The 21,815-nt window shown below is 36.3% G+C and overlaps 2 protein-coding genes across 14 annotated transcripts in view; both read left to right on the top strand.

Moving 5' to 3' along the window:
• CPT1A (carnitine palmitoyltransferase 1A) overlaps window positions 1-3,744 on the top strand; it is a 40,763-nt gene extending 37,019 nt beyond the window's left edge. For all 5 annotated transcript variants that reach the window (XM_040558209.1, XM_040558213.1, XM_040558210.1 and 2 more), the window contains one exon: window positions 643-3,744. In XM_040558209.1, the coding sequence (XP_040414143.1) occupies window positions 643-729 (87 nt within the window). In that variant the 3' untranslated portion in view covers window positions 730-3,744. The remainder of the gene's footprint in view (window positions 1-642) is intronic.
• A 1,489-nt stretch (window positions 3,745-5,233) lies between these two features.
• On the top strand, window positions 5,234-21,558 carry TESMIN (testis expressed metallothionein like protein). 9 transcript variants are annotated; one of them, XM_040558214.1, is made up of 12 exons: window positions 5,235-5,477; window positions 5,953-6,516; window positions 8,318-8,435; window positions 9,647-9,705; window positions 10,616-10,736; window positions 12,483-12,559; window positions 14,322-14,407; window positions 15,067-15,138; window positions 15,776-15,878; window positions 16,907-17,044; window positions 19,288-19,463; window positions 20,186-21,558. In XM_040558214.1, the coding sequence occupies exons 2-12, from the start codon at window positions 6,034-6,036 to the stop codon at window positions 20,340-20,342; spliced, it is 1,590 nt and encodes a 529-aa protein (XP_040414148.1). In that variant the 5' UTR covers window positions 5,235-5,477; window positions 5,953-6,033; the 3' UTR covers window positions 20,343-21,558. The 9 variants fall into 9 exon arrangements, with proteins under 9 accessions (XP_040414155.1, XP_040414148.1, XP_040414153.1 ...); XM_040558215.1 differs by having other exon boundaries at window positions 5,238-5,307; XM_040558219.1 differs by having other exon boundaries at window positions 5,235-6,501; window positions 8,318-8,348.
• The last annotated feature ends 257 nt before the right edge of the window (window positions 21,559-21,815 follow it).

Below are 21,815 nucleotides of genomic sequence, written 5' to 3'. Positions count from 1 at the left end.
ATTTCCCTGTAATTTTAAGTATCAGTCAAGGCAAAAGTCCATACAGAGAAGGCAGCACATCATGTGCCTGGCCTTGATATTAAGCTGTCTCTGCAGTAGGTTTTATAATGTAGCTAATGATTTATATTTGTAATTTTAGTTTCTTCCTTGTACCATTCATCTGACAGCATGAAGAGTTTGTTTGCACTTAAGTAAATGTGATTTTCATTTTCAGTACTTTATGTAATTCTTCAATGGTAATAGTTTCAGGATTCTGGTAGAAACTCAAGTGAAAAATGTTTTCATGCTTTTTCACAACTACTAGGTTGTCATACACTTTCTGAATATTCTTCTGTCTTCTGAAAATCAGCTGTTACGTAATCTTCATGTATAAAATAAATGTCTTGTTTCTGACGTCATAATACATAGTTATAAGCACGTTTTCAAAAGGAGATTCTCACTTCTCTGTATAGAAGCAAATACATAATGAAGAACCCATCAGACAGCAATAGCATAAACCTGAATTAATTTATATAGCATTAGAATTTTTGTGGTTTAAATCCTGAAGTTCTAAAATTACACAATGTTTAAATTCCTTTTTTTGCTTAAAAGATAACTGTTGCCTGACTGTACTCATAGTTTTTTTGTTTGTTTGTTTTTAAGGATTCTCATCGCTTTGGAAAGAACATCCAAAAAGCAATGGTTGAAATCATGGGTTTATTTAACCACAGTAAAAACTGTACAAAGTGATTTGTCGTATTGATGCAAAGCAACCTCCTGTTGTCAGAATGGGGACTGTTCTGAACAGTGAATGAAAGCAAGGCTTGCCAAACAATAGCTGGTGAAGAAACTGAGTCACAATCCTATTGATCATCTATGAAAACCTTAGCAGTGGCTTGAATGTTTCATGATTTTTTTTCCAATATTTTGGAAGAATTTATTTCCACAAAGGGTGTCTTTTGAAATCTCGTATGTTTCTAGGGATGAAGTATAGCATTATTGCATGAAGGTATGTGTATTCTAACTCCTGCAGTTTTCCCTTAATTTGTATACCCCTGCTCTTTTTTTCCCCTTTCTTATAATTATTTGAGTCTACTTCCCTTCCTGAATGGAAGGGATAAAACATATCAAGTCTTAAACTCAAATCCTATGACAGGTTTGATTTGGTATGTATTGATAGTAGAATGTTCTTCAAAGTATCTGCTGCTTTATGTCAATGAATGACAAAACTTGTGGCTATTTACCTTCATTGACTTCCTTAAAAGTAATTTCTTCAAAATGCAAAAAAAATATTTATATGTATATATACGCACACACAGTGAATCACACCCCACTAGTGTAATATAAACCCAGTGCATCACACTCAACTAGTGTAGTGGAATTTTTTTCTTTTTTTGGAAAGTATGTGCTACAGTGAGTAGTAAAATGTTATGTAAATTAGAAGGTATCACATTTTTCTTACTACTTACAAGCACGTTTGCCACATTGTTGATTTTTGTTTCCATATAAATGGACCTGTGTGCTTGTTCATGCCAGTGCCTTAGAAAAAAAAATTCTAAACCCAGGAAAAAAATCTTATGCTGGGAGTCAGTTTTACATTATTTTAGTGGTGGGTGAGGGGAAATAGTAATGCGTATCTAGTTCTGAAATTATAACTAGGTGGGTATGACATAAGTAGACTTGAATATCTTTGTGTATGGTGCAGCTAGGTTCAAAGCTCTAATGAAATGATTTCATATTAAATAGCAAAGATCATTCTCTATGAAATGCAGGAGTAACTGTTTCAGAGCTACAGATACTCATCAGCTTATTTTGCTGAACAGTGTCAGTGCTCAGCTGAGGTAAGTTTGAGTCCCAGGGAATTGTAAATTTATTTAAACACAAGCCTGTTGGATTGTCTGGGAATCAAGGCTGACTGTAGAGTTTGAGCAATTGCAGTCTTCCTTCTTTCAGCCTGGAAGGACCAATACTACATGTGGCCAGCTATCTACATGAGAAAAGCTGTGAAGGCAGTAGAAATCAACTCTAGAATGGGGAAATCCTTATCAAACCCTTCCTGGGAGATGCCTTTGATCAAGCAGTTTCTGGAGGATACAACAAGAAATTAGGGTAGGGAAGTAGGGTGGACAATTTCACTGAAAAGCGGGCATAATATTTCCGAGTGCAGAAGTAAAATGGTTACTACAAAACCGAAGTAACGTGGTGTGTGATGCTTCTCTTCCGCAGGCTTTATTGGTGTCATTGCTTTTTAGATCATGCAATGCAGTGTACCTGGTAGGGCAACAAATTTATTTCTCTGGGAATGTAAAGTACACAATGTTTAGTAATACAGTAAGTACTGCTCCAGAGCTATGCTAATTTTGAAAGCACTCTGGGGAATGATACAAAACGTCTCACTAGATTTTTGGATGTTTTCTGGCCAGTATTTCTAACTTTATATGCCTCTTCCTGTGTTTTTTTGTGATGTTCTAGATATTAAAACACTTGGGTGTATGTTTGAGGTAGGAAACCTCAACAAAGATCCAGTATGCATACTTAAGCAAGTATATGCTTACATAAAGGACCCCCCATAGAAATTGGCCAAAGACTCTCATTATTCGATTGGATACAGTGTGTGGGAAAGGAGACTTTGGAATAAGCCTTACTGCAGCTGACAGGCCTGGCATTTATCAAACTACTGCAACAACATTACTAGTGATATATTCTTTTGGAGCTGCAGAAATAATGCACTGTTTTTGTATTGACCACTGACCAATCCATATGTAAATTAACATAGGGCATATTAGCTTGTAGGATTTCAAAAAAAAAAAAAGTTTAGATTTGACTCTCAGGTTTTAAATGTTTCAAGTCTAATTGTAGTTAGTGCAGTTATCAATGCAATTTTACATTCTTAGAGAGTAAGTATAATTGGCACAAAGCTGTTTTTGTAAATGTAAATGTTTAAAAGAGTGGTGTTAAATGTATTTTTTTTTTTAATTTGGGATAGATCATAATTCCTAAACAGATAGGATTTTATTTCATTTCTTAAAAACATCAACAGTGTGTAAATAAAATATGCTTTTTGGATGTAAATCTTAGCAATCCACAGTGAATGTAGGCTATTAATAAATAATTAATTTAAATCTTGATGTTCGATATGTGTACATACAGTAAAACTACTTGCTTCTTTGCTCAAAAGCCATAGGAATGTAATTGAAATTACTTAGAGTTGAATGAACTTTCTAGTACAATGTACTTTATTGTTGGAGTAAAATGTTTTTAGAAAAATGATTCATCCATAACTAAACCTTGAATCCCTTGAATCACTTCTCGATTAGTGATAAGAGTTCAGGTTAGGATTGACTAGGTAGTAAAAGTCAGGTTGAATGATGATAAATTAACCTGTGTATTAAATAGCAGTGTGGAATTGATTGAATACCTCGAATATGCATTTTCAGAATTTCTTGATTCAGCTATTTAATGCAACAGAGTAGGAGAGGCTTTGGTGCATTTAGAGGCTACCATTGTCCAGAATTAAAACCATTCCAAACTGAATATTCCTGTAAGGGTTGAGCTTCTGAAGGACGAAACAGGTGTGTGCCTGACCTTGAAAATCATGATTCTAATTCAGCCTTTGTACCAATTGCTTTCTTGTATAAAATGTATTAAGCTGTTTTTTTATCTTGTTCACTTACTCTACTGTGGTTGGTAATTTACATTCAACACTGTGTCAATGTTCTACCCTCTTCTGTGACTTCAAAAAATAAAGTTTCACAATTACCACTACTCAGTAAAATGTTTTTGTGTCTTTTGTATCTTCTTTCTGGCTCCCTTGCTCCCATTCCTGGGCTTGTGAAATAATTGCTGTTAAATCCAGTTAGGAATGGTAGTAGGAGACTGTTCAGTGTATTTTAGTAGTTAAATTATTTTAGTAGTTTCATAGATGTTTTAGCAGTTATGTAAATACTTTGCTAGGTAATGAACAATTTTTCAGGGTCAGTAGAAAGAAACAACATAAGTCTTTAGTCCAGCTTTCCAGCAGCTATTTGTACCTCATAAAAAAAGTTTCTGTGAAACTGCCTACAAGCCAGTAAACAGCACTGGTTTTTGCTTCACAGTTAATAGTAATCCAATATAGTAGTGAGTTGTAGAAAGGGCTTTAGGAGCAGAACCTGGAAGCCAGCTATTTCACAGAATCGCACAATCACAGGATAGTTAAGGTGGGGTGGGACCTCTGGGCCCCTCTGGTCCCACCCCTCCCTGCTCAAGCAGGGCCACCCAGAGCAGGTTGCTGAGGACCACGTCCAGGTAGGTTTTGAAGATCTCCGAAGTGGAGACCCCACAGCCTCTGAGCAGCCTGTGCCAGGGCTCCATGCACAGCATGGAAAGGCTTCCTGATGTTTAGAGGGAACCTCTGTTGTTCCAGTTTGGGCCCATTGCTTCTTGTCCTGGCACTGGGCACCACTGAAAAGAGCCTGGTTCTGACCTCTTTGCACCCTCCCTCAGGTATTTTATAGACACTGATAAAATCCTCCAAGCTCCCTCCAGACTGAACAGGCCCAGCTCTCAGTCTCCCCTCATAGGAGGGATGCTCCAGTCCCTCCATCAGTTGTGGCTGTTCTTCAGGCACTCTCAGTAGCTCAATGCCTCTTGTATGGGGCAGCCCTGAACTAGACCCAGTATTCCAGGTGTGGTCTCACCAGTGATGAGTAGCAGTCTTCCACATAACAAATTATACCTTTGGCTATAACAAACAATAGCTTATCTAGTACCAGGGCCTTGGGAGTCTTTGACTTCTTGTAATGTGAGATAATTTCCAAGAGAGGAGGGAGAGCAACTCCCATCTGAGAGCCTTCGGCTCTACATTGAAGAACATCCCCTGAAACAAGAGGTGAAATTTAAATAGAACTGCCATCAAGTAAAGTGACGGCCTCTGCTGTTCCTCCATATTTAACAAAATTAAAAAAAAATGGGTAAAGAAAGGCACTCTCTAATGTTTATGCAGTGTATAGTAGAAGGAAAAGCAGTTGCTGGGTTATAATTTGTACAGCTGGAGAGTAACTACTGCTTTTCTCAGGACACAGCATGAAATTTTAATGTGCCTGCAGTGTTTTGGTACCAGCTGCCCTGAACAGTAGTGAACTAAGGTTTACTCTTTCGGCATCTGCCTTGAAATACTTAATAGTTTTGGTTTGTTTCCAATTTCAAACTGTCTTGAGCGCCCTGTGTGGAGAGCCGGCGGCCGTTGCCCGCGGGCGGGGCGTTATGACGCGTGCGCAGCACCGGTAACGGCGGGGGAGTCCGTGTGTGACCCGCGCACTGAGGGGACGGCGGCGGCCCCCGGGGGAGGTGAAAGCCCTGGGGAAGGGGCAGGGTGATCCCACGGCCGTGCAGGTGGAGCGAGGGGCGAGTCCTGCCCCGGGGGTTTCCCCGAGGGGGTCGTGATGGGTGCATGTGGGGCTGAGAGACTTCAGCTGTCCCTGTCTGGCTTATCCTAACGCTTGAGTGTCCCCGCGTTGGTATGGTCTGAATCCAGAAATAGGAGGGATGGCAGCTTAATGTTGGCATTGTGGTACATAAAGGGCAGGGAGGAACCTTGTCTGCTTCTGACAGTAGTGACACGAAGAGCATTTGCTCTCACTGGGCTGCTTAGGGCTCTGAACTTGAAGCAGCATGATTATTGCTCTGTAAGCAACACCTCTGTCCAGGCTCTGTGCTAGGACAGATTCAATTGCTATTTGGCTTTAGTCAAAAAAAAATAAAAAATAAAAAAAAATTCTGATTTAAGCCTGAATGCTGCTAACATGTTTAAAAGTTACGAGGACATGTTCTTATGGTAAAAAGCAGCTGTTTGTGTTGGGGTGGTGGCCTGTATTTTCTAAAAAGCAGATTCAGGACCCTAACAACCACTTGCAGTGTTAAATTTTTCAGTTTCATGTTAATTGCATCAATCTTTAGTATTGAGTGTACTTAGTCTATTTCATTCAATTCTAGATATAAAAGCTATTCAGAAGAATACTGAAATAGAAAATGTAATTATATTCAAATAAATGAGAAGGAGCTGATGGACTGTCTATGACTATGGAGAATCAGATATTGCTCGATATAAGATCGGTTATAGATGGTGGACTTGTAACTGAAATATTTAGTCAAAATAATCCTTTTATTTCTGAAAATTTTAATCTGGAAACTGCAGTAATAAATAATCAATTTGAAGAAGGATTGTCATCTAGTCAAGGCGATCATTTATGCACTGTAAATGTGGGAGAGACTCTGTTGGATCACTTCAAGTATCCTCCTACCATTGAAAATCAGAATGCAATAGCAAAAGCTGAAATATATCCACATGGAAACAACAGCTGTGGCAATGAAGATCTTGGAAATTACAAGGAATTAAATCTTCCAGAAGAAGTTGAACATACATGTTCACCTTATCTGCCTTCAGATGGTGTCCATTTTCTTTCTTCTGTTATGACACAGCATAAAAATTGCAGTGTTCCAAATTCAAGCGTTTTGTCTTCAGAAGGAACAGTCGATCAAAATGTCAGAACTATACCAGTAAGATTAAGTAAAATAGGAATTTTGTATGTGCTTATTTGTGCTTGAAATGTGGGGAATTGCCACATTAAAACTTACACGGGATCCACATTATGTTTAAAGTTACATCTTAAATTTTATACTATAACAAACCTAGTAGTAAATACAGAAATAAATTTATGTTTTGTATTGCCATAAATAACATGCAGTGAACGTACAGTTCTGAGTGTTGTTTCATATATTACCATTGGTATTAGCAAGTATTAGGTAATTGTACAAATTACAAATAATATATTAACTTTTAGTTCTACAGGTGACTCACTTGACATCTTAAAAAGTATAGTCCAAATGAGCTAACAATTAATTAATTTGCAACAGTAAATTGTGGTCTGTATTGTTAAATCTCTGTAGAGAAAGTAGTTTTGTAAGTGGTGTACTTTCTACATTTGGCAATGTTTTTCTGTGTATTTTGAAGGTAATATCTATGTTGGTTCAGTTACTATCTATAAAGTATTATCTATCATTGAACTTTCTGTGATGCTCACAGGACCAAATCCATCTACTTTATGCAGACTAATCATATTTAGAATACTTTTGTGTGCTGCTATCTTTCTTTATGGTTGTAGAGTATCTACAGAAATCTTTCTGCAGAAATCCCCTAATTTTGTTTTTGCTCTGTGGGCTGCTATTAGAGGAGCACTGAAGCTTTGTCTGAGAAACTATCTTGAAATCCCAGCAAGGTGCCAGTCTGAAGTCATGTGGCAGCTGTGGAGCTATCTGTGCAGGAAACCTCCCATCACAGAACCCATTACTTACACTACCCAGCCCTCTGCATTTCACAGTGGCATTTCATCCTGAAATGCTCAAAGTCTACCATGACATTTACCTTACATGTTTTAGGTTTCTTTCTGATTTCAGGTTATGGTTTAAAAGGATCTCTGGCTTGGGAGTTTCTCTACACTCATGCTCAATATTATCAGTAGTTCTTTAATAATCAAGATAATAATAATCATCTTAAGTCTTTTGACCTTTTGATAAGATTCAAATTTCTCCAGAAAATAGAGGTATCAGTAAGGCACAACAGTTCCTTTATTCAAAATCAAGCTGCAGGTAACAAACATTTGTTAGCCTTGGGTCTTCTATACAAAGGGTCTAAAAATGAGATTTAGAAAGAGTCTTTCTGACCAGCTGTCTTCCTGTTACCCTCAGAGTTTACCACACTAAATCTGCGTTTTCTTAATCTGTCCTGTTTCTTGAAGGTATTAGAACAAAATTATAATTGGGTTATGAATACTTTTACTGAAATAAAAAAGCTGATAGGCTGTGTCTATGCTGCTTGCTTACCCTCCCAAACTGCTGTCTATATTATGTGGAGGAAGTAGAGAACATAAAGACAGACAGCAAATTGTCCAATTCAAACAATCTCAATCCTAATTTGAGACTAAGAAATAGTTGGTTTTTATCTTTTCCATTTTCTCTTAATTTGCTTTAATACTGAAAATACGAAAGTAGGTATTAGGTATGATGCTATTATAGTTACAGGTATATTAGATCTGATCCATTGTTCAGATCCATGTTCATGATCCATGGTTCAGATCATGAACCATGTTCACATGTTGAACAGAAAATGGAGAAATAATATTCACCTTTCAGTGGTATCTGGTAATGCTGGATGCAGCATTTATGTGCTTAATTATATCTTGAAAATGTAAATAATTTCTAATTTTGAAGGCCACTATAAATCATTTTTATTTGTTTGGCTTTTTAAAAATGAGACATTTAATATATAAAATAGTTATAAATTAAACATTCTTTTCTTCAGGTGTTTAGACCATTAATACCTCCAGCTGCAGGTGAGAATAACTGTATTTGTTATGACCACTATAAGGGAATCCAAACCAGTCCTATGCAGTCAAAAAACTTGCCAGATTGCTTAAATGGTAAGTGCCTCAAGTGGCTGAGTGGGATTTTTTTTTTTTTCTCCAACAACCTTAGAAAAGCATTTAAATAGCTAAATAACAATTTCTAGATTTGGGAAATTGCAGTATGAGCCATTTCTGAAAATGTTAGAGCTAAGAAGGCTTGGAAGGAAACAGAAGGTTTGAAATGGATCACCATTTCTTTGTGTATGTTCATGTTGCTTCAGCCATGTAGTTGTCTTCCTTTTGATTTTTTCCTTGCTCCTATACCCCTTCTCCATTCATTTAGGGGAGTGTGAAGAAAATATTTCTTCTTGCAACAAAATTTCCCTTTTGGATTTTGTCGAACAATGTTTTTATTTCACTTTGAAGTCTGACCAGAGGTGTTAAAACTGGGGTTTGCACTGATACTGCTGATGATAGTAAGCTCTTGAGTTGATGTATTCTGCCTGCTCACAACCATGCTCAGGGTTAAACCAACTGCTAGATTTGGTCTTGAAAGGGTAGTTTTTCCTGAAGTCTGAGTGGACCAAGAACAGTGAAGAAAGTTGCCTTCTTTTTTGATGTGGAATGTAGTCTGCTCTCTCTAATGTTATCAAGGAGACTTATTTAACAAATATTCTGTATTTGCAGGGTGATACTTCAAATCTGTTCTTTCTGTGATATATTGTTGTGGAATTCACCTTTTACCGGATGTTTAAAATTTATAATACCATGTTGGAACGATGTAATGTGGCCCATGTTGTTTTTTGTATCCCTCAAAAGAATGATCGAGTTTCCTTTTTGTGTACCAAGCCTTGTATGTCAGCCAGTGTTAAACAGACAGCCTACTATCATGTAGATGCTATCTAGCAAAGCAAGTGTTCTCAAGTTGTTCTTTCTGGCATATAATGTCCCTTATAATGCATTTAGTCCCCCAGCCATTCTTTGTATGTTAGCAATATACAGTCTTTACAATGGAAGCTGACATATTCATCAGCCTTGCTAATGTAATGTCATTGCTAAATGAATTTTACCAGATGGGCACAATAAACCTTTTAGAGACATCAAACAAACCCATACTGAAGTCTTGTTTTTCCCGAGTCTGTCACAAGAGGATATTAAATATTCTTTCATAAGACTGTAATGCCATAGTGACGTGAAAATCTGCCTTTATTAACACTATAAATGATCTCTTTGTATAAAAACACTGATTTCTTAGTAAACAAAATATTCTTTATTTTATATACTAGAATCTTCCAGCAGTATTTGTGGCTTACCTCAGACTAATGCTTCTGTCTATGATGAAATAGTAAGTATGCATTTTTTTTTTTAATTTATTGTATTTGTTTGGAATTCAAAATAGATATTAAAGCATGGCTATTAAGATGTAATACTTGATGTTTCAGGCTGAGGTAAGAGAGGCAATTAAAAAGGTTATTGAGAATTACCAAGACACAACAATTTTTTACGGTTCAAATGTTGGCGAATCTGGCTGCAAGTTATTAGCATTGCATGGTGTAGTGGAGGAACCCAGATGTTTACACAGAAATGATTCTAACCCTGTGGTGATTGTATTCTGTAACTGATAGCAGAATTGTATGCTAAAGAAAATTTTTAACTTATTTGTACCACACATGCACCAAAAAATCCCACTTAATAAGCCCTTTGTCAAGACTAATAAGACTTCCTCAGACTCACAGTCTAAATTTTATCAAGTACAGTGCTATTTTGTATATAACATATTATTTTCTACTTACCTATACTTGCTAGAAGCAAATATGATAATATAAAAATTACCTCACAAAGGAATCACTTCTAAATAAGTGAAATGAAACCTTGAAACAGAATGTGGTGTTTTCTGCTTAGGGAACCGAATCTTAGACCAGCATACTAGAAAACTAGAGTTAAAAAAAAAACAAAAAACAACACATACAGAACATGCAAAACACTCCCCATGCAACAATTTAGAGAACCACGAGTCCATCTCAACTAGCTTGAGGAGATACAGTATGGTACTTCAAGAGCTGCTTCCAGAACCAAACAAAGTGAAAGGGTCAAAAAGCAAACAACTTAATGCATAATAATGAGTTTGTCTGAGAGACTCCAGTCTGTGATTATGCAGCTTTATGAAACACATTGCCCTTATGAAAACCTTTATATCTTTATGTTAAGAATTAAAGTTTCTTAGATGAAAGCTAATCATTAGTTATTTATTCCAGGTAATCTGTCAGTTGGAAGGAGGTACTCAAATACTCTGCATAAACAATTGTGCCACACAGGAACTAAAACCAGTTTATGTATTGCCCCAGTATCAAGACCAACATAATTATCTTCAATCTGGTAAAATGAAAGTTAAAATTATCTCTAACATGTCAGATAGCAAGCATATCATGGTTAATGTGCAACTGCATATGTTTATGTTCTTACACAGCAACAGTGGGAGATGAGCCAAAGTTAGTATAGCTATCACAAGTTATTACATTATTTTATAACTGAAAAATGCTAGGCACTTCAGTGTAATAAGAAAGATGAAATGAATATGTTGAATACAATGCAAGCATAAATATTTGCATACATTTGCATTTACCCTAACTTGCCACCAAGTGTCACTGTTTCTGTATAAAAGAAGAGCAGCTTTGAGGGCTCAGGTATACTTTAGCCTTGGGATTTAAAATGTCCCACTGATTTTTGCATCATTTGGCGAACTTGAATTACCATCCATTTTTAAAGAAGGTGCTTTCTGAGGCCCTAAGTTAACAGTTTAGCTATTCCGATGTTTAGTGGAGTAATACATTTTCATTTTAGAAGCAATACAATACTTGAGAGAATATTTCTTTACCGAAATATAGCTTCCTCAGAAACATAAACATGGCTTATTTCATTATTTATCACTGCCATTTTATTTATTTAAATTGTTAATAATTATGTATTATTTTATTAACTTTATTACAGTGCTGTGTGTTGATGTCAATGTGAAAATAAAGCCTTTTAATATTAAGCACCATACAAGCACAGATACTATTCTCAGTATCAATAGATGCTGAGTGTTTACATCGCAGTAGGTGCTCTAAGTGTAGAGCATTTTTATTTATATTTATCAAAGCGATAACCAGGCACATTCAAATTAAAGGTAAAGTTCCTATAAAAGAAATTCAAGCTCTTGTTCATTTGCTGTAATATTAGAGAAGAAAAAGCTGAGGAGAACACTTTTTTTTTTTTTTAGTTTTTATTTGCTTGAGCTTTTTTCCATTTTACTGATCTTCCTAGCAAGGAAAAAGTGTAGGTCCAGGAATTATATCTAAAAATTTCTAGGAACTAATATCTTCAACTTTTTAATTAAGCTGTCTTTTGACTTCCTTTTTTCTATCTTTCTTAATTTAAATGGGAAAGAAGTAAATACAGGCCTAAGATTAATCTTGTAATCTCAGTATGACTAATATTTGCTTTTTACTACATAGGCCAGGATACTCATGTACTTCAATGCAGTTCCTCATCAGGACAGCTATGGATTTTTAGTATTTCTTTTTTTCATAAGTTAAAGATCTCCATTACAGATACACTGTCAAAATTCTAGAAATTCATAAAATAAGAACTTGGGATAAGCACGTTTCAGCCCTTTTTATTATCTTATCAAAATATTATAACTCTATGCCATTATGCCATTTGTATTTTAATGTTCTTGATGTCATAGAGTAAAAACAACCTGTGCTCAAATTCCTAGCTTACAAATTGGTGATGGATTCTTCTTTAAGTTTTTGTGTGTGTGTGTGTGTGTGTATGTGTGGTCAGCTTTTTATTCTTGTTCTTTGCAATGAAAAAAACATTTCTGGAGAGAGAACTTCTAGGCCACAATTCATTCATTCATTCATTGACACAATTGTAGAGTAAGTTTGGTTTCTAAAGTAAATTGTAACAGGAGGTGCAGACAGAAGACAGACGGTGTCAGGAAAGTAATGTTTTTTTATTTGTATAAGAAGTTCAAGCTACCTATTTGCAGGTATGTTTAATTAAAAAAATATTTATGCAAAAAATAAACTGTATACACTGAGTAGTTCTGCAGTCTTCAGGTAAATATCTTCTTTCCAGATGTGGGCAACCCTGTAACAGCTGTACTGGGGCAGTATTTGCCTGTTTCAGGTAAACTGGATCTCAATGAGCAAGAGGTAAAGAAGCTTTATTCTTTGCATTTATTAAGTAGCAGCATACATTCTTTTTACTTTTCTTAATATGGGTCATTATGTCTATGTCAGGAATAACAACTGTGAATTTTCTAAAAACAGTTTAGTTAGTCTGGACAGATTATTTCTGCACCCAATACAATTTCTGTATATAAAGGTATCACAGAATCATGGAATGGCAGAATGGTTGAGGTTGGAAACTTCTGGAGATCATCCACTCCAGCCCTCATGCCAAGCAGGGTGACCCACAGCACGTTGAGCAGGATGGCATCCAGGCAGGTTTTGAATATCTCCAGAGAAGGAGACTCACAGCCTCTCTGGGCAATCTGTTCCAGTGTTCTGTTGTCCTCACAGTAAAGAAGTGTTTTCTCGTGTTCAGATGGAACTTCCCTGTGTTTCAGTTTGTGCCCGTTGCCTCTTGTCCCAGTTTCAGAATTTTCTGGAAATAATACCAAAATTAAATATATAGTTTTCCCTGACAAAAATAAATGTATTCCAGTTTTCAGAACTTGAATTTTGTATTTAAATAGATTATATTATTTCTCAGAACTGTTATGCAACTCTTTTGGGGGGAGGGGGTAGGAAGGCATATTGGCTTTTACAGAAGAAGGGGACTCTTTTCTTCCAGTAGAATTCTTTACACTCTCCTCTTGATTTGGATTTAGTAGTCATTACATCTGATTAAATCATAATTCTTTCATGTTTCTTTTTTGCTGATGGAGTAAGTGGTAGAAAAGTATTTCAATTTATTTTTAAAAATGAAAATCGAACAGAAGACCAGAAATCTTTGCAGATGTTTGATTTCTAGTGTGTTACTTCCAACAGAGCTGTTAGCAAAAATCACTGCAAATTTTTACCTGTTAACTTCTGATTTATGTGAAATGAATATGTGATGTCAGTACAAGCACAGCAGATGGGTTGTGAATAGCAATCACTGTCATAAAGGAGGGAATTGAAAACCCAAGGGCCAGAGGGAACAATCAACTATAGAGTTTTTCAGCACTAGAAGTAGTATATCAGCATATTTGTGCCTAAACATTCTGGCATAGTGATATAGGCAGGACAGCTATTCTTTTCTCTTTAATTTTATACTCAGTCTGTTGTTCCCTAAATTTCTTCTCTTGCTTTAAATATATTAATTTTCCTCTTCCTTATGGTCAGCTAGATCAATCACCAATTAAAATAACCATGATTTACAGTTACTCACAGCCCCTCATTTTACGTGTATTAACAGCATAATCCTATTTGTTCTTCCCTTCTCTCTCCATAACCAGGCTGTTATTAATCGTATATCTGAAGAGACAACAGATCTGCAGTCTGTTTTGTTGGCCTGTGATCTAATTCTTTTTTAAAAATTTGCCTAGTCTTCAACCAATTAGATGTCATATGGTAGATGAACATAATGTAAATTATCAAGTCACTAGCCAGTTTCAGTTGACTACTGGAAATAAAAGCTACTGAACCTAGAATTATCAGTATGTTGAAAACAGTAAGCTAATACTGCAGCACTGAAAGCTGTTCTTGGTACTTCACGCCAGGGGAAATGGGGATCCTGACATACTGAGCAGTTTCACAGAGGAAATGCATGCAATTTTAATGGCTTTATACTTCTATGAGTTTTATCACTATTCATGGCAAACAAAGCATCCTTGGAGCATTTTCTCAGTGTTACCTTATCTCTTCTAACTCATGGGAGTCTTTTTAAAAACTTAACATAAACTAGTTATATGCATTTTATCTTAAACAGTTTGAACATGGATCCTTACAATCGGTAGCTAGCACTGCCACGTTCCAGCCAGAATCAAACCTGCAAGTGAAAGTGCCTTCAGCTGGGTAAGATGAGTGAAACATTTAGTCCATGATGACTTCTGAATTTTATACTGGAAATGACTCCTAGACATCTTTGTGTTACATGGCTGCTTCTCTCTTGTAACCCAAATGCAGTTCTGTACAAATGCTTTCTGTATATGTCTCAGTGGTCATGAAGCCTGTTGCTGGTGGTCAAGGCTGTCTAGCATGGTTCCAGGGTTTCTTAGGATCAATGCAATTGTGGTGTCCATGTGTCTGAAAAACATTTAATTTTCTGAATTAGTGAATATGTTTCCAAATGTAAATAATGTGCTTTGCCCTTATTTCTAACACTAATGGAATTCTTTAATAATATTTAATTGGAGATCATTGTTAAATACAAGGCAGATGCAACCCCAAGGTGAGAGGTGAGAACACTTTGCAGTTGCTCAACCATCACTGGATTCTGTGACTGGGGGCTGATTTGCCCCAGGTAGTGACAGCTGGTGGGTAGCAGGAGATTACAGGTTATTTAGTCTTCTCTTTTTGTCACCCGCTCTGTGACTCTACACTCGTTAAGTAGCTCCAATAGTGCTGAGGGAAAAAAGAAAAAGGTTTTATTGTTTTAAATATATAGACTAAATTTCATAGTAGCTGTATTTGTATATTTTTTTCTAATTTTTTTCCTTTTTCAACCTGTGTAGCTTACCTTCTCATTCAGGGTTTACAAAGTCTAAGAAACCATGTAACTGCACAAAATCTCAGTGTCTTAAATTGTAAGTAATAGTTTATCAACATTTAATAAATGCTAGTAGCAGTGTATATATGAAAGGATAAACATACAATAAATGTATTCCACTGAACAGTCCATAGGTCTCAAAAATTACTCCTCTGATCCTGAGTTAGAAAGATCAATAATTTATGTAAACTAACGTTCACACAAGCTCAGAATTTAGTGCAGAGTTTTGGATGACTGAATATAATAAAAAATAAGGAAAATACAAAAAGAAGCTAGAAGGTACTGATCAGTGTGTATTCAGAAAATAGTTTATAGAATGTAAATGCTGTATAGTGAAGTATCTATCTTGCTGCTATACATAAGAATATATGCATAAATATTATGCACACAGTATTATTATATTTACATGCATAAATATTATGCACATAAATAAGATGCATGGAGCTGTGTACATAATGATTACAATTTGATTCATCTGTGGAGTGGGCATGTTTTACAAAATGTAGAACTGAATGAGAGAGAGAAGGTTTTTGTATAGGTTTGGATATGATTAAATGACAGAGGAAGGGGACATTTTTCATGAATAGAGACCATAAATTCTGTCTCGAAGTAGAATAACATTTAAAAGCAGTTAATCTTTTCATTTCTTATTTTGTCTTACATGTTAATCACAGATATTGTGATTGCTTTGCCAATGGTGATTTTTGCTGCAATTGCAACTGCAATAATTGTTACAACAATCCACTTCATGAAACTGAACGATTTAAAGCCATTAAGGTAAAAAAAAAAAAAAAACCAGACCGGTATCATCTTTGTGAAAAATATGTATGAAAAATACAGCAGTATTGTTTTTTCTGTAGTAAAAGTCCTTGAAATGTTATTTTTATATTAAGTAGCACTGTGATGTCTCTATATTTTTCTTACGTAAATAAATAAATAAATATACATATTTAATTTCCTTTTATAGAACTTCTGATACTTTGGATTAAAACCATTCAGATAACCAAATGATAATTTTCATTCTTGGAAGGAAGTATGGAACCCCAAGTTTAATTTCAGAAATGTTTTCACTTGAAGGAAAATTTATTGTGTCCCCATATTAGAAGTATTTAAAGGAAAACAAATTATCATTATCCAAATTATTATTCTCATTGACAGATCTTCTGCAATTTTCTGTGCCAGTCTTTCTGGTTGATTCATCAGCAATGCAAAGGTCATGCTTATCACAGCAGCACTGAACGCTGCACTCCTGAGAAGCGGTTTGCTTCTACATTTGGAAACTGATTTATTAGTGAAAGATAGAGTACTATGGGGGCTGATTTTTGTGTGCGTTTCAAACTGCACAATCTGGGTAATAATTTAATCTATTTTAGACATACATATGTCTGTTATGTTTTGTAAAGTTTAGAGTGAAAATAAAAGGTCTTATTCTACTGCTGATACTTTAAAATAAGGATATATTAATGGCTTTGTTATTCTTGCATGCTACTCTCCAGAACTCTTTTGTGTCACTCGGATCATCTCTGGATTGTACAAGAATTTGGTCTAATTAGATTTATTACTTTGCTACATTCGACCAGTGGAAGCTACAGCAGTTTTGGGGATCAATGTGCCACAACTGGTTTTCAAATCAAATGCTCTTCAGTAGTTGTACTGATGGGGTTGTTGATGTCTGTCTTTCACTGCTGCAGATGGCATCCTGGTAGAGCATAAGAGATCTTGTCTGTCCCTGAGAAAAGCATATTAGCTTCTGTGCCATCCATAAATATTGAACATAAAGTGGACATAAACACTTTTTGTTTCAGGTTTGTCTCGATAGAAACCCAGAAGCTTTCCTACCAAAGATTGGGCAAACAAAACTGGGAGAAGTTAAACCTCACCATAACAAAGGATGCAATTGCAGGCGTTCAGGATGTCTCAAGAATTATTGTGAGTGCTTTGAGGTGAGTCAGGTGAATTTTCCTATTGTTGGTTATTACTTTAACATTGATTTTATTTTGTAACTAGTTCTTTCTTTGAATTGTTGATCATAACATTTTTTGAACATAGGGGTCACAGTCTCATTCTTGTCATGTCTTTGACTTCAAAGAACTGAATCTAGCTGAAGTTAAAATGTTTAGTATCATGAGCTCTCAGCCGATGCCTTGCTCCAGAAGAAATGAGGAATGGTTTTCATAGAATCATAGAATGGCTTGGGTTGGATCTTAAAAATCTTCTAATTTATCAGTGGGGATACACCCTCCTTGGCCTTTCTTTTCTGGCTGAAATACCTATAGAATCCCTTCTTGTTATTTTTTTTTTCTATCCCTTGCCAAGCTCAGTTCCATTTGTGCTTTGGCTTTCCTGATCCCTTCCCTGCACATCCGGACAGCATCCCTGTCCTCTTCTCATGCCACATGTCCCTACGTCCACTTCCTGTGCATTTCCTTCTTGTGCCTCAGTTTGACCAGCAGGTCTTTGTTCAGCCATCCCGATTTTTTGCCCTCCCTTCTCACTTTCTTATGCAGGGGGATGGAGAGTTCTTGTGCTCTAAGGAAAACACCCTTAAAGAGTTGCCATTTCTGTTCAGCTCCTTTGTCCCTAAGGACAGTGTTCCAGGAGACCTCATCCACTAGGTCTTTAAATAGCTGGAAGTTCACTCTTTGGAAGTTCAGGGTCCTGACTTTGCTCTTTTCCAGGCCTGTATTCCTTGAGATCATGAACTCAACCAGGGCATGTTCACTGCAGCTCAGACTGCCTCCAATCTTCACCTTTTTAATGAGTTCATCTGCATTGGTGAGCACCAGGTCCAGTAACGCCTCTCCTCTGGTTGTTTTGTCTAACACCTGGACCAGGAAATTATCCTCAATGCACTCCAGGAGTCTCCTGGACTGCTTACAGCCTGCTGTGTAGCTTTTCCAGTAGACATCTGGGTGGTTGAAGTTCCCCATCACAATGAGAACGTGTGAGTGTGATGCTTCTTGTAGCTGAAGCAGGAAGGCCTCGTTAAGAGGATCCCCTTGATCACGAGGCCTGTAGTAGACCCCAACTGCAAGCTGTCCTTTATTGGTTTGGTCCTTAACTTTTATCCACAAGCTCTCAACTTGCCCATGGCTGTTTCTCAGAGGCATCTCTTTGCAATCAATCCATTCCCTAACATACAGGGAAAGATCCCTGTTCCTCCTTTCCTGTCTATCTCTTCTGAAGAGCTGGTAGCCCTCTATTCCAGTGTTCCAGTTATGTGATCCATCCCACCACATTTCCATGATAGCAAGCAGATCGTATTTGTCTACTTGCACCATTGTTTCCAACTCCTCTTGCTTATTTCTCATGCTGTGTACATTTATGTAGAGGCACTTCAGCTGGGCTGTCGGTCACATCACCTTTTCAGATGAACCTTTCCTGATTGCTTTGGGACAGCTCACAAGTATTTCCCTGCTGTTTCCTAAAGCGAGAACGCTCCCAGGTTTGCTTCCATCACTCAGAAGTATATCCCCTTCCCCTGCCACATCTAATTTAAAGCCCTGCTAATAAGGCCAGCCAGCTTGCTGCCCAGAACACTCTTGCCTCGCTTGGTTAGGTGCACACCATCCTGTGTCAGCATTGCCCTGTCTCTTAAAAGTATGTCTGAGATCATAGAACTCAAAACCTTGAGCATGGCACCAGCCATGCAGCCAATTGTTCACCTGGTCTGTTCATCTCCTTCTTCTTGGGTCCCAGCCTCCAAATGGGAAGATGGAGGAGAACACTACTTGCACTCCTGATCCCTTTAACATCTTTCTGAGGGACATAAAGTGCCTTTTGATATTTTGGAGTCTCCTTGTTGCAGCCTCATTTGATCCTACATGAAAGAGTAGGAATGGGTGGTAGTCTTCAGGCCCCACCAGGCTTGGAAGACTCTTCATAATATCATGAATGCAGGCAATGTTTTCTGCCAATCCAGGTAGTTTCATTGCTCAGTCCACAAACTGAGGGGAGCAGTCTGTGATTTGTCTGTGTACAGAGCAAGGGACTATCACTATTCTCCACAGAGAATCCTTGGAGGGAACTGACTTGCTTCCTCAAATTGATACTGACAGTCTCACTCTGGGAATATAAACCAGTATATCTAGAATAAGTCCCTGGTGATATAGGTCTAGTGGTTCTTCAGTTGTATGTTTAATTTAAGTTTTATATAATTTTTATACAAATATTCTGTATTTGCCAGGCTAAAATTATGTGTTCCTCTATTTGTAAATGCATTGGTTGCAAAAATTATGAAGAAAGTCCAGATAAAAAAACACAGCTGACTGCGCTAAACTACATGGACATAGGAAGTAATGAAGGAAATAACCCAGTTTTAACATCAGCATTGGAAATATTACCAAAATTGGAGAAAGACAGGTGAACAGTTGGAAATAGTAATGCATAACCCATTGGTCTATCTTCAGTAATCTCTCATGTAACCAGTATCATATTTACCTAAGAAATAATGACTAAAATGACAGGTGGCTTATATAAAAGGAATTACCTTCACATAGCTTTTTCCGTCTTAATTAAATAAATATCTAAAGGGGAGGCTATTCCTATCCCTTAGGAATGTAGTATGGAGACTTCAAGGACTTATGTATTAGTTCTGCTTTAAAAACAGAAGTTAGTTTTGTGTTGATCACGTAATTAATTCTCTTCATAATCCCCTCCAGTCCGTTCATTTCTAACAAAACCTTTCCCAAAGAAGTAGTAAGAAAATTGTTGTTATTATGTTTGTGGTGTTCAGACAATAATTATTTTGAAAATGTTTGAATAATTTCTGCTGTGGATAATGTATAGATTGGGTAGATGATGCCAAATTATGCCTTTATTTGAATTGCATAACAGAAAGAATAATGTTAATAATGTAGCAGAATACAATGTTAACAACTGGTAGTTTGAAGAGTTTATTCAAAGGAAGGGGTGGTAAAGTGCCATTTCGGGAATCCTTGAGGGACTCAGTGCTGTTTTCTTTGCCAGGAGTAGGCTGAATTTACTGTTAGTACCTTAGTTAAGAAGTTTGCAGTTTGTCTTTTAAATTATTTTCTGTATTTAAAATGAATATATTTTATACTAGCTTATTTTTTCTCTGTCAGGCTGAGATGTCTATCTTGGGAAGAAGTGAAAGCAACATGTACTTGTCTCCTGGTGCAAGCTGAAGAGGCAGAAAAACGAGGATACTCTGACTGTCTAGGTGAACGCATGATCATGGAGGAATTTGGGAGGTGTTTATCCCAGATTTTACATGCATAATTAAAATCTGCAAGACTGAAGGTTTTCAATAATTTTCCATGTATTATAAAGCCAAAGAGTATTAATATGGATATATTGTCAGTCTCCACAATTCTGCTGCTTAATGATCTTACCTTGATCTTCCATAGGACTAATTTCATTGACTTCTCATGAATTCTTTCTGGGTTATGCTGGTGTAAGTGAAATCCATGTAATATCCAGCATTTTTTCAAGTAACTTAATACAAAAGAAAGCTTACTACATTTTCTACTAAAAAAGATTTTCTCTGTACTTATGATTTTCTGAAGAATTGGCCCAGTCTTTACCCAGACTCTAATTAAAAGTAAGTTTAACTTAAAATGACTTTGGATGTTTGTGAGTAGACATCCAGTAAAAACTGAGTAAAAATTTCCTATCTTATTTTGGTTATTATGTGAATGGTGAAGCAATTTAATTTCCAGTGGTAGTAGGTAAATCTGCTGCGTTTAGCTTTGGATCTTCTCTGGTTTGGCAACTTATTTCTCTTGTCTGCTGATGTACTATTTTTGGAAAAGGGAGCAACATTGTCAATTGGTTTGGTATTCATTGTTGGAAAAAAACATCTAAAACAATACCAGCATCCTTTTCTCAGTGCCACCCTCCCTCCTCCCCGCTCATCTCCTACTCCCGCCCCCTAACTTTTTTCCAACAGTAGCTTTAGTAGACATAGAGCCTGTCTAATAAAAAGTAGGAATTTGACATCCTTTTTTCTCCTATCTTAAAGTACAAGAGTATGTGACAGAAAAATCTTTTATGAATCTTTTAAGATTATGAAATCTTATGAAAAGATTTTATGAATCTTTTATATAGAATTAAAATTTGCTGAAACCTAGATTTGCAATCCAGTTTCCCTAAAAGTTTGGAATAACTTTTGTTTTTTTTTATTTATTTTTGGTATGTTTAAAATCTAAAATGCTACACACTCAGTATGTATAAAAACTAAAATGTGTAAAATTTTCATATCTTCTCTGTGATATGTTTTCTGCTTCTCATTCTCACTGTTGTTCAATTTTATTTTCTCCAGCAGGAGTAAGCTATTTGCTGCCGTATTGTTATCTAAATGATTTGACAGAATATATAAAAAATAACGCTGTTTGGTTTTAGATGTATTTATGCTAGTTTAATAATATTTGCTTGAATATTTCTGACTTTTGTGCTGAAAAGAATAAAGATATTCTCCATGTCATGTTGATTCATAAAAAAATTCTTGCCAGAATAGTAGGTAAGAATGCATGCTATTTAAAAAAAAAAAAAAACAAAACTTTATTTTTGTGGGGAATATTGGAAAATTTTAGTAGACACAGGAAAACATTTGTGTCATTTTATAAAATGCTGTTAAATTTTCATTTGGAGTACCAAGTACAGTTCTGGTCATCTGTGCTCAAGAGAGATAAAACTTAATTTGGAACAGGTGCAGTTCTGAGAACTGGGATCAATGTGTGTGTGTGGAATATC

The sequence above is a fragment of the Cygnus olor genome, chromosome 5 (genome assembly GCF_009769625.2).
Source record: "Cygnus olor isolate bCygOlo1 chromosome 5, bCygOlo1.pri.v2, whole genome shotgun sequence".
NCBI lineage: Eukaryota > Metazoa > Chordata > Aves > Anseriformes > Anatidae > Cygnus > Cygnus olor.
The sequence above is the reverse complement of the archived record's forward strand: the minus strand, read 5'-3'. Positions and strand labels throughout refer to the sequence as shown.